At 40.9% G+C, this 12,478-nt stretch overlaps 1 protein-coding gene across 9 annotated transcripts in view; it reads right to left on the minus strand.

Moving 5' to 3' along the window:
* Positions 1 to 11,234, minus strand: part of Rft1 (RFT1 homolog) — a 54,890-nt gene extending 43,656 nt beyond the window's left edge. For 8 of the 9 annotated variants that reach the window (XR_006853497.2, XR_006853498.2, XM_046452946.2 and 5 more), the window contains exons 1-4: positions 11,105 to 11,182; positions 6,151 to 6,236; positions 4,168 to 4,284; positions 2,625 to 2,814 (exon numbers count right to left, since the gene is read on the minus strand). Coding sequence is in view for 7 of the 9 variants with exons in the window: in XM_046452946.2 (XP_046308902.1) it covers positions 2,625 to 2,814; positions 4,168 to 4,284; positions 6,151 to 6,236; positions 11,105 to 11,167 (456 nt within the window). In the remaining 2 variants the exon portion in view is untranslated. Of the gene's footprint in view, positions 1 to 2,624; positions 2,815 to 4,167; positions 4,285 to 6,150; positions 6,237 to 11,104 lie in introns of all 9 variants that reach the window. The other variant, XM_046452937.2, reaches the window with a different exon arrangement.
* Between the last annotated feature and the right edge of the window lie 1,244 nt (positions 11,235 to 12,478).

Here is a 12,478-nt window from a genome sequence, read left to right on the forward strand (position 1 = left end):
ATTTTATCAACATCATTCCCCAGTATTTCCCCTTCCCCTTTCTTCTTTCCTCCTCCTGACACCCACAAATACAGCTTTCTTTTCCTTTTTTCTTTCTAGCTTTCACATAGGAGAGAAAACATACAGTCCTTGACTTTCTGAGTCTGGCTTATTTCACTTAAAACAATGTTCTCAAGTTCATTCATTTTCCTGCAAATGACATAATTCATTCTTCTTTCTGGCTGAATAAAACTCCATTGTTTACATATCATATTTTCTTTACCCATTCATCTATTGATAGACAATGAGGCTAGTTCCATAGTTTGTCTATTGTGAACTGTGCCGCTATAAACATGGGTATGTAGGTATTGCTATAGCATGCTGACTTTAATTCTTCAGGATACATTCTGAGAAGTGGTATAGCTGGATCATAGGTGGTTCCATTCCTAATCTTTTGAGAAACAGCAATACTGATTTCCATAATGATTGTACCAATTTAAAATTCCACCAACAGTGTAAAAGTATTCCTGTTGGGCGCCATGGCACACTAGTTATCCCAGTAGCTGGGGAGGCTGAGACAGGAGACTCACATGTTCAAAGCCAGTAAACAGAATGGCATCAAATTAAAAAGCTTCAATTAAAAAACTCACGAGGGCTGGGATTGTGGCTCAATGGTAGAGTGCTGGCCTAGCACGGGTGGGACCCGGGTTCGATCCTCAGAACCACATAAAAATAAAGGCATTGTGTTGTGTCTATCTACTCCTAAAAATAATAAATATTAAAAAAAAAAAACTCAGTGAGACCCTGTCTCTAAATAAAATATAAAAAAGGGCTGGGGATATGGCTCAGTGGCTGAGTGACCCTGAGTTAAATCCCTGGTACCCCAAAAAATAAAAATTAAAAAATAAAAGTATTCCTTTTTATCTACATCCTCTTCCACATTTATTATTATTTTATTCTTTTTGTGTGTGTGGGGGGGTGGAATACTAGGAATTGAATTCAGGGGCACTCGACCACTGAGCCACATCCCAAGCCCTGTTTTGTAATTTTTTTAGAGACAGGGTCTCACTGAGTTGCTTAGTGCTTTGCTTTTTGCTGAGACTGGCTTTGAACTCGTGATCCTCCTACCTCAGCCTCTCAAGCCGCTGAGATTACAGGTGTGCGCCACCGAACCTGACAATTTCATTCTTAATGGCTGCCACTCTGACTGGAATGAGATAAAATTTCAGTGTAGTTTTGATTTGCATTTCCCTAATTGCTAAAGATGTTGAACATTTTTTCCATATATTTGTTAGCCATTTCTTTTGAGAAGTGCCCATTAATTCCATTTGCCCATTTACTAAATAGGCTATTTGGGTTTTGGTATTGTTTTTTGAGTTCTTTATATATTCTGGACGTTAATCCTGTCAGAAAAGTAACAAGCAAAAATTTTCTCCCATTCTGTAGGTTCTCTCTTTACATTCTTGTTTCCTTTGCTGTGCTGAAGCTTTTTAATTTGATGCTATCCTATTTATTCCCATCCTTTTTATTTTATTTTATTTTAAAAAATATTTTTAGTTGTAGATGGACATAATACCTTTATTTATTTCTTTATTTGTTTTATGTGGTGCTGAGGATCCAACCCACAGCCTCACACATGCGAGGCAAGTGCTCTACCACTGAGCCACAACTCCAGCCCCTTATTTTTTTTTTTTTTGAGACAGAATCTCACTAAGTTGCCAAGGCTGACCTCAAACTAGTAATCCTCCTAACTCAACACACCAAGTTGCTGGTATTATAGGCATGAGCCACCACTCCCAGTATATATACATTTTGGATATATTAAATTATATATATATATTTTTTGTTGTTGTTTATTTATTTTTATGTGGTGCTGAGGACTGAACCCAGTGTCACACATATGGATCTGTCACTGAGCCACAACTCCAGCCCAAATGATATATTTTAAAAGATGAAAAGTCAATAGTAGTATACAACTAATAGAATCACTAGAAAAATATGAAATGTTTTATAGTCCTAAATTCTGACTGAACTAATAACTTCTTTATTAGCAAATTTGCTTTTCATTTATCGTATAGCAAAAGTAACCTTTAGCCCAGACAATCTGACAAGTTTCAAGTAAATGAATTAACTGATCACATTACCTTTTTGCAAATAGTTTTTTCGATCCAAGTCTGGGAAAATTATTCTCTCCTATAAAAGCATTTTTTTTCCCTCTACTGAGGATTGAATCCAGGGATACTTTACTACTGAGCCACATACCAGCCCTTTTTTGTATTTTACTTCGAGACAGGGTCTCGCTGAATTGCTTAGCACTCACTAAGTTGCTGAGGCTGGCTTTGAACTCTCAATCTTCCTGCCTCAGCCTCCCAAGCCGCTGGGATTATGGGCATGTGTCACCACACCCAGCTCCAGTCCTTTTTATTTTTTGACACAGGGTCTCCTTAAGTTGCTGAGGTCTTGCTAAATCGCTAAGGCTGCCTAGAATTTGCAATGTCCTGCCTCAGTTTTCTGAGTTGCTGAGATTAGAGGCATGAGCCATGTCTGGTTTCTATTTAAAAAAAAAAACAAAAAAAAAAAACTTTTTTAATAAACCATGCTTTTCCTTATTCTTCACATTTCCCATTGGCAGAAGGCACACTGACCTTAAGTTTGACAAACATATGTGCTTGTGCCAAGACCCAGAAGGGCTCTCCAAGAAGTTCCACCACTGCTGAGAGACCAAATAGTACCACTCCAGTTCCATAGTGGGGGACCACATCAGGATCAGGTACTTCAAGCAACTGCAACCAGACCCAGCCCAGGAATAAGGACCAAAACACACCCAGGGGGACTCTAGAAGAGCAAGAAAAGAAACCATATTTTGATACACTCACATTTAAAATAAATATAAATACATATTAAAATAATAACATTGAATAAAGTAGTCATAATAAAAAGAGCTATCACAATAAATATCTGTTAGTAAGGAACATAGGCACTATGATGCAAACCCTTCATTTCACTGACACCTCACAATGATCCTCTGTCATTACCCCCATTTAGAAGATGAGGAAACTGGAACTGACAAGCTCTGGGTCATGAATAATTTGGCCAAGGTCATGAATAAATAGTCAAGAGCAAAAGCACGACTCAATACTGACTTAACTCCAAAGCCTATACTCTTATCCACTGGGTCACACGAACTTGGTAAGCAAAATTGCCAGAAAGAAGATGCTTGCTGTCCATGCTTGGAATGACTGGCAGTATACAACCAGTTTTTGAGCCCCAAATAACCCAAAGTCCACTGCACAGTATCCTTTCACATGTGTATCACAGAGCACTTAAATATGACTGGAAATTGACAGCCATTCCTCTAATAAAATGAACGCCTATCAACCCTTATGACAGTCATTAATTTCAGCGAGGCAATAAGAAGTTATGCAAGGGCAGCATTAGGAAACAACCGAAACCACCAGTCTTCCCTGAAGGGATCTAGCTGCAGAAATGCCATTATACTTTTTAGCTGATGTACTTGGTCTTCGAGAATATTTTAAAAGACTCAGAACTAAAATCATAGAACAAAATTGCAGAAAGATATAAAAAATTCCTTTAAAAGGCTTTCAAAAAAAAATAGTAAGACTAAGTGATTGTTAAGAGCTCAAAAGATACTATAGGGCAAAAGATGTCACAGGCTAAGTGGAGTCCAGAGTGATGATAAGAAACAACAGAAACAATCTCCAAAGTTAATAATATCAGGGCTAAAAATCTGGACCAGGAACCCCCACCAGAACCTCCTCCTGGCTCCTGAACAACCAAAGAGAAAACAAAGCAAGAATCAACTCCAAAACAGACACTCTCCCCTTTCTGTCTCATATCTAGTCCCTTAAACCCTACTGTAAAACCCAACCTGCTTCAGGCAAGTATTGCTGTTTTACATACTTTTTTTTTTTTTTGTACTGGGGAGTGAGGTGCTTAACCATTGAGCCACATCCCCCAGCACTTTTTATTTTTTATTTTGAGACAAGGTCTCACTAAGTTGCTTAGGACTTTGTTAAATTGTTGAGGCTGACCTTGAACTTGCAATCCTCCTGCCTCAGCCTCCCCAGCCACTGGGAATACAGCTATGCACCACTATACCCAACTTCAAGTACAACACTCACTACACTTGCCTTCCTGAAACTTATCTCCTGGCAAAGCACAACTTACGTTAGCCACAGGAGGTTGAGGGTCTGGCTCCAATCCCTTTGGGTACTTCCACTTAGACAAGCTCTGCGGAAGGCCTCTCTGGCCAGGAAGGTAGTAGTAGAGTAAAGCAATGTTAATCTGTAAAGAAAAAGCAGAAAGCAATAAGGCCTCCACTTTTTTCACAGACAACTTCTGCGATTTCTTCAGCAACAGATAGGAGAAAAGGTCTTGGTCACAAACCATGGTAGTAAGGTGGAGGGCAGTGAGCTCTTATAGGACCCCCACCCCACCCTGCCACACCACTCCAATCTACTTGAATAAGAGTTGGGAACCAATAAGGCACACCTGAATGTGTGTGCCTACAGTCTGGGATAGAAACTGTTGCGGTGGCCCCAAAAGCTGCAGGTTTTGTGGCCATGGACAGAGGTACAGTCCTGACCATAAAAAGAAAAGGATAAGCCTTTGACCCCACACAGCAAAGTAACCTCTTGGTCACACTGAGACTAGTGACCTGATAGCCTCTTCAAGAGGAAAGCAAGGCTCTGCTCTGTGAGGTAGTGGCCAAAGGAATCTCAAGACAGGCCGTAAGGCTAACAACCATTAAGAGGCCATTGCATGGGGTTGGGATTGTGGCTCAGTGGTAGAGCACAGGTGAGGCACTGGTTTGATCCTCAGCACCACATAAAGATAAATAAATAAAGGTATCGTGTCCATCTACAACTAAAAAATATTAAAAAAAAAAAAAAAAAAAGAAGAAGCCATTGAAACCCAGCTCAGCCAGTCTTGTTCGGGTACCTTGCAGGTGAGCAGCAGCTGGGTAAGCCTTCTTGCACTTTAGCAAAGAGCAGCTGAAAGCAGAGGGACAGGCCAGACAAGGGCTGTCAAGGCAGGCACCTGCCAATCTGGGGGAGGATGCATGGGGAAAAAATCCTGAGCACCTAACATTTGGCCCTCGTCTTTCCTGCCTTTAAAAGAGTATTTCTTCTTCTTTTTGTTTTTTTTTTTTTACCTGATGTATTTTTGTTTATACCTTTATTTTCATGTGGTGCTGAGGTGGAACCCAGGGCCTCGCACGTACCAGGCGAGCACGCTACTGTTGAGTCACAACCCCAGCCCCAAAACAGTATTTCTTAAAGTATAGTCTCTGCCTCACAAGCACCTGACAACTTGTAAAAATACAGATTCCAGCACCCTTCCTCAGCCCTACTTTGTAGAAAGCTCCCAGATGATTCCTATGCCAATCAAAAATTGAGAATTGCCACTTGACTCTAAGAACAGAACCAAGACCATGTGTATAGTAAGTACCAGACATGAAATGCTGTCTAGAACACACTGTCTTGTTTATCAGGACATGAAGAAACACCTGAGAAGCTGAGCTATTCTGAGCCCTCACATCATTTCATATATTTTTGTGTCATTTGTGAATATAAAACATGTGTGGGTGTCCTTGAACAGAAAAGAGGAGAGTAGAAGAAACAAGCTGAGTCTAAAAGACAAAGCAAGTCAGTTTTCCCAGAGTCTCTAAAAACCTAATGATGAGGACCCAGACTCCCCCCAGTTACCATATATCCCAATTATAAAATCACTAAGGAGGGAAGGAAGTTGGTGGCTCCAGCCCTGCCATTATCATGCACATCCTCAGAACTGGAGAATTCCTGCCCCCTTTGCTGTCAGCAGGACAAGAACACTGTATTGCACCTGAGACAAGGTTTGTAACAAATTACTCCCACTCTTCTCCTGGGTTCTAAGAGTAGGGAAACCAGAACAACTGGCAGAGAAATGTGCATTTGGAGGCTGCTAATGGAAAACACTCCATGGGTCCATTAAAAGTAGCATTGCCCTGTCATTCCCCACCCCTGCACCTCCTCCTCAGCCCACTGCTAAAAAGCTGTGCTTCTGATAAAGGTCTATGTTTCTAAAATTTAAACCATACACGGGTACAGCTTGAAATATATTTGACTAGGGATGCGAGCTGTGGACAGTGCAGAGTGCATTCCCTCTCACCTTACATTCACTACGCCAACAATTTCCTTTGACATGAAGCGAAGAATAAATGCATTCAAGACAAAGGTAATCACTCGAAACAACACCTGTAGAAAAAGAAGAAAAAGACAGAATAAACTATGTTAGGAATGTTTACTTTGCCAAAATGAGGACAACATGATTGTTTTTCCCAATGTTATGTAATGACACACCACAGCTTTGCCATAGACTCTCCTTTAAACAGCTCAGTCTGTCTGCCTTTCTTCTGAAATTTCATTCTTTGGAGTCTCTCAACATCCTGTGCAATAGTCAAGGAATCCAGGAAAACCAGGCACAGTGGCACACACTTGTATTCCCAATAACTAAGGAGGCTGAAGCAGAGGAGAATTGCTAGTTTGACTCAGCCTCAGCAACTTTGCAAGACCCTGTCTCAAAAAGTAAAAAGGAGGGCTGGGGTTGTGGCTCAGTGGTAGAGCACTTGCCTACTATGTGTGAGGCACTGGGTTCAATTCTAAGCACTTACATGTAAATAAATAAATAAAATAAAGGCCCATCGGCAACTAAAAATAAAATAAGATATATTTAAAAAATAAAAAGTTGCTGGGCACAGTGGTGCATGCCTGTAATCCCTGTGGCTCGAGAGGCTAAAGCAAGAGGATCACAAGTTCAAAGCCAGCCTTAGCAAAAGCGAGGCATTAAGCAACTCAGTAAGACCTTATCTCTAAATAAAATACAAAAAAGTGCCCCTGAGTTCAATCCCCCGTAACCCACAAAGAAATAAATAGGACTAGGGATGTAGCTTAATGGTAAAGCATCCTTGTTGGGTTCAGTACCCACTACCCAAAACAAAACAGCAGCAGCAGCCAGGAAAGCACTTGGGAGGTCTCCTTAATTTACTGATGAAAAGAGGGTGTCCTCAATAGATTCAGTAAATTTTTTTAGGTTCAAAGTCAAACATTCTAGGAGGCAAAAAGAATTGTAGTTAGTGATTCACACTGGGCCTCAGCCCAGGCCCTCTAGACTGTTCAGAAATAGCACACACTCAGCAACTGAAAGTCTGAGAGTATACCAGACTCACTAGGAATCATGAGGTCTATCTAATGTCTCTTTCTTCTTTGCCTGGTAATATCCAGAGATTCCAATAACAGTTAATTTCAGTTAATTTCTTTGAAATTTGCTTTTCTCAAGATACTGTATTTCTTTCCTTCTTTTCTATTTTTTATTTTGCAGTATTGGGACTGAACCCAGAGGTGCTCTACAAGAGTTTCATTCTCAGCCTTTTTATGTTTTCTATTTTGAGATTCAATCTAAGTTGCCAGGGCTGGCCTTGAATTTATAATCCTCCTAACTCACCTCTGGAGTGCTGGGATTATAGGCATTCATCACCATGCCTGGCCACTACACACTTTTATTTCTTTACTAAATATTTGACCCTTTCCAGAAAGGAAACTGACATCTTTTATTTATTTATTCATTAAAAATATTTCTTCTAGTAGATGAACACAATACCTTTATTTTATTTTTATGTGGTGCTGAGGATTGAACCCAGTGCTTCACACATGCTAGGCAAGCCCTCTACCAAATGAACCAACATATCTTTTTTTTAAATTTTTTTTAGATGTATGATCCTTTATTTTATTCATTTTTAAATATGTGGTGCTGAAAATCGAACCCAGTGCCTCACACATGCTAGGCAAGCACTCTACCACTGAGCCACACAGCCTTAACCCTGAGCCAACATATCTTTTAAATAACAACTACAGCTGGGTGCAGTTGTTATACCTTCAATCCCAACTACTCAAGAGGCTGTGGCAGGAGGACCATAAGTTTGAGGCCAGACTGCGCAGTTTAGTAAGACTCTGTCTCAATTAAATAAATAAATAAGGTCTAGGGATGTAACTCAGCAGTGGAGCAGTTGCCTAGCAAGCTCGAGGCCCTAATTCAGTTCCCAGTATCAAAAAATAAAAATAAAAAATAACTGCAATAATAATATAAAATGGGGGTGGGAAGACAGAATCCAGCTACTGTCATTTGGCACATATCCTGAGACTTTCAAACCTATCAATTCAAGAAAACCATGTAAACAAAGAATTCTTCCCATGAGGCATAGAGAATGAGGCTGCCATTCAGTGGGGCTGCCAAATGGAGATGCTGGATAGGATGCAAGCTGTACTCACTAAGTGATGCCACCCCGCCTCCCCACGTACCTACCCCACCCCACATAGCAGCAGCAAATGACAAATCACTTCTCTGTTAAGCATTCTTAAGGTTATCTGTGAACAGCTGCAATTTGGAAGATTTAATCAAAGGAAGCCAAAATACTATATAGTCTGAAAACCTCTAGGCCAGTAACAGTGTCCCCAAAGTGTTAACACAATGCAAAGGTTTCTAATGTCAAAATTAACATCTTAACCTTTATGGAGTCAAAGGTGACCTTTTGAGAGTTTGATGAAAAGTTCTCTAGCCTTTTCTTAGAAACATGCAGGTATATACATACACACCAAATTTTATACTTAATGTGAGAGATTTGGAACCAATCACAGATCCCTTACTAGAAAAAGTACTCAGTCAAGAGTCTCAACTTACCATTTGGCTCTTAAAGCCATCAACTTCTAATTTTTAAAAGCCTTCATTTTCTCCTCTGTCAAATGAGACTATGTATCTTAAAGGGTTGATTGCAAGGATCAAATGAGATTATAGGGGTGAAAGCATTTTTTAAAAACATACAAATGAAAGGCATTAATGAATGTCGGGATCAGAGTTAAGAGAGAATAAGCTCTCAAATACTTGCATAATAAAATGTAATTGCAAAGCTACCTGATGTGTCTGCACTGTAATTTGAAAAAGGATATATAAGACCCAATTAAAACACTCAAGAAACCTAAAAAAGGCTGGGAATGTAGCTCATTGGTACAGGACTAGCTTAGCAGGTGTGAGGCCCTGAGTTCAAACCCTAGTATCTAAAAACAAAAACAAACAAAAAAACCTTAAAATTATGACTATTTTTTAAAAAAACCATATAAACACACATTGACTTCAAAGTTACTGTCCAAGAAACTTAAGATTTCAGTTCATATCCATATCTCCTAATTGGTTTGGATCAAGATTTAAGCAAATGAAACTGAGGTCACTCATGCTACCCACTACATGCCCCGTACAGTGGCCCTTACTAACAACCCTCTCCATTTATTTGCATAAAGGAAATTATGGTTTTAAAAAACACTCTTTGGGAATGGGGTGTGGCTCAGTGGTACAGCAACTGCCTAGCATGTGAGATGCCCTGGGTTCAATCCCCAGCACTGCACACAAAAAAAGCTCTTTCACATCTGCTAATTATTTGACCTGTTAAAACAACCAGGTAAATGCACAAAAGCAAGTAAGACTCAAAGTGAAGTGATTTGCCCCATGCCACACAGCAAGTAAATGGACCAGCCTGACCCTAAAGGCAGGCCACCTAACTCCTAATATAGGAGAATTTCCTGTTATAACTTGTTTTCTTCTTATAAATCCAACCTGGGTAGTAAAGCTTAATCAAAGGTGGAAAAATCAATATTGTCTTGAAGTGCTGAACTCAGTTATTTTTACTGTGAAATAGAAAAACAAACAACTAGGTAAACATGGAGGTGAAGAGAAGCTAACATTAAGCACAGATCATGCGCAAAGCACTCTTCTACATGCTTCATGGAAATTCTCTTATCTCAATCCTACACTGACCATTTAAAACACATTAACCCAATAAAAGTAGCTAACATTTATTAAGTATTGTAATGTGCTTGGCACTTAGCAGGCATGATTTCATCTAATCTTCTTAATGAGCCTGTGAAGTTACATTACTGTTCTCATTTAAAATGAGAAAACTGGAGCTGGAGGTACAGCTCAGTGGTATAGTGCTTGCTTAACATGTACAAGACCCTGGGTTCAATCCCTAGCACTGCAAAAAGAATAGCTGCATATAATTTCAATACGGCTATCGAGGCCTAAGTAGCTCAGTCCCAAGTTCATTTAAAAAAAGATGGGGGTGGGGAGAGCAAATCTATACTCAAGAGAATGTCAGGCAATTTTCTCAAGGGCAGGCATCTAAGAACTGACAAGACCCAAAACAGAGCCCAAGTCAGCCGGGTTCTTTCTCCTAACCTCCATCTGCCTCTCTAAGATAATGGAGAGGGTGGATTCAGGACTTGGGTGAAGTATGGTTAAGTGAGACAGAGAAATTAATTAAATCACTTAGAACAACTAGTTCCTAGGATTGAAAGAATATTTAGATACTACTTGGATGACTGACATGTATCATATCTGGCAAGTGAGAAAAATTAGAGCCAAGAAGGGGGAGTGATTTGTCCAAAGTCACACAGAAGAAAGATGCATCCAATATTTATTAGGTGCACGGTTCTAAGATACAGGTACTGCTAAATGCATTTATTAAATGATCCCAATCAATCCTTGAAACTACCTTATGAGCTAGCTATTATTATCGTCCCCATTCTATCCATGAGGAACTGAGGCTCAGGATGAAGTCACTTGTCCTGGGTTACACAGCATGTACATGTCCCATTCTAGGCCTGCCTGAACCCACATCCCTGTTCTTGGCTATACCATACGGTCTAAATTCAGTGGGAGTCAGAAAGCTAAAAGAAAGTGTTTGAAGGTCAGGGATGAGATACAGAGGAATGAATCCCTTGTCTTAAAAATATCGGTTTCTCCAGTATGAAATGTCTCACCCTCAGCACTTGATTAAATTTTCTCCTACTACCAAATGGGAAATACAATGCTTATTTTTAAAAATGGTTTGTTTGCAACTGCTCTGTCAAGATTCTTAACGCGGGCGCCCAACTCCTGTCCAGATGCCACCTCACCGCAACCTGTCTCCAGCTGACCCACTCCAAAACGGGCTCCACCTCGAGGCTGGGTCTGCCCCAGGGCCGTCTGCCCACGAATGCTGGCTGGCACGGGCTGTGACCAGCCCGACAGAGAATACCTGCAGGAGGAGACCGGAGGAAGCCAGTCGGGCCGCCTGGCCCAGCACCTCCTGGCTGCCCATAACCTCGGTACCTCGGCTCGATCAGCCGGAAGCGCCGCCGCAGCTCGCTTTGCCGCGGGAAGATGGCGTCACGCAGCGGCTCGCTTGCTGATTGGTGCCTTTGAGGGGCGGGGGCGGGGCAAAAGAAGGTGCGGCCCTAGGGCTCGGGTCGGCTAACGCGCTTGCGCCGCCAGCTCCTCAACTTTTTGAATGCGGTTGTTTGCTTTCCAGGTGTCTCTCTTTCTCTGTCTCAAATAAGTAAAACACTGTGGCCAGTATTAAAAGATGCTGTTACAGAGTATCCAAAGCCCTTTCTCTAAGGCTTTCAGACAATCAAGAAATACTAACTTCTTTAGCCCCATCGGCCAAACGGGGAACAATCTGCTCACCGGTTTGGTTGACCAGATTCTTGCTTTAGGTTTTTGCCTTACACAGTCGCATCCTCAGCCCCCTTAAATTAGGTCGGACAGGAATTTTGCCGAGAAAAAAATTGAAGACCAGAAGTTAAAGACCACCTTCGATGTGTTTGGTTTTGTGAAATCTTTCCCAAAGCTCTGAGAATTGGATCCTGCTGCCAGAGATGAAGAAAGTGAGCCTTGGAGATGTGAAGTGACTTGTTCAAATCTATACAACTTGTAAATTGGACCTCATGCTCTTACTGAACTTGCTTGCATGTTAGGAACTATTACTTTGGATGCTGAGGCAGGAGGAGCAAATTAGAGGCCGGCCTCAGCAACTTAGCAAGACATGTCTCAAAATAAAAAGTCAAAGGCCAGGAATGTAGCTCAGCCATAAAGTGCCCTGGGTTCAATCCCCAGTACAGCAAAAGAAAAAAAGTAAATAAATAAAGAAGAGTTCAGAGTGGATGAATGAACCAGAAGTACTTTGTAAAATGTACAGTTCCTAACATACACAATCAGTTGTTCTGTTGTATTCTGTTGGTATTATTCTCCATCACGCAGGCTCTAGGAAACCCAGTCTTTTTCTAATTTCTTTTAGGCTTTCCATGATTTGGCCCCAACCAACTTTCTCACCGTCTTTTATTCCCTCACTGCTCTTTTCCAGTATACTGAAGACTCTAGCCATTTGGACCCTTTACCAGTCTTCAGATAGGCCCTCTTTCTGCCCAAAGTGTCTTCCCTGACAATATCCCTTGCCTTCCTATCCCCCTTTCCTTTCCCTGGCTTCTGACTATCCAGTGCTTGCTATGAGCTAAATATTGTGTCCACTCAGAATTCTTATTTGAAGTTGAATCCCCAATATGATGGTACTAGGAAGGCATTTGGGAGGGAATTAGGTCATGAGGGTAGAATCCTCGCGATGTGATTAGTG

The sequence above is a fragment of the Marmota monax genome, unplaced genomic scaffold (genome assembly GCF_021218885.2).
Source record: "Marmota monax isolate L192 unplaced genomic scaffold, Marmota_monax_Labrador192_F-V1.1 WCK01_AAM20220418_F8-fsc00042, whole genome shotgun sequence".
NCBI lineage: Eukaryota > Metazoa > Chordata > Mammalia > Rodentia > Sciuridae > Marmota > Marmota monax.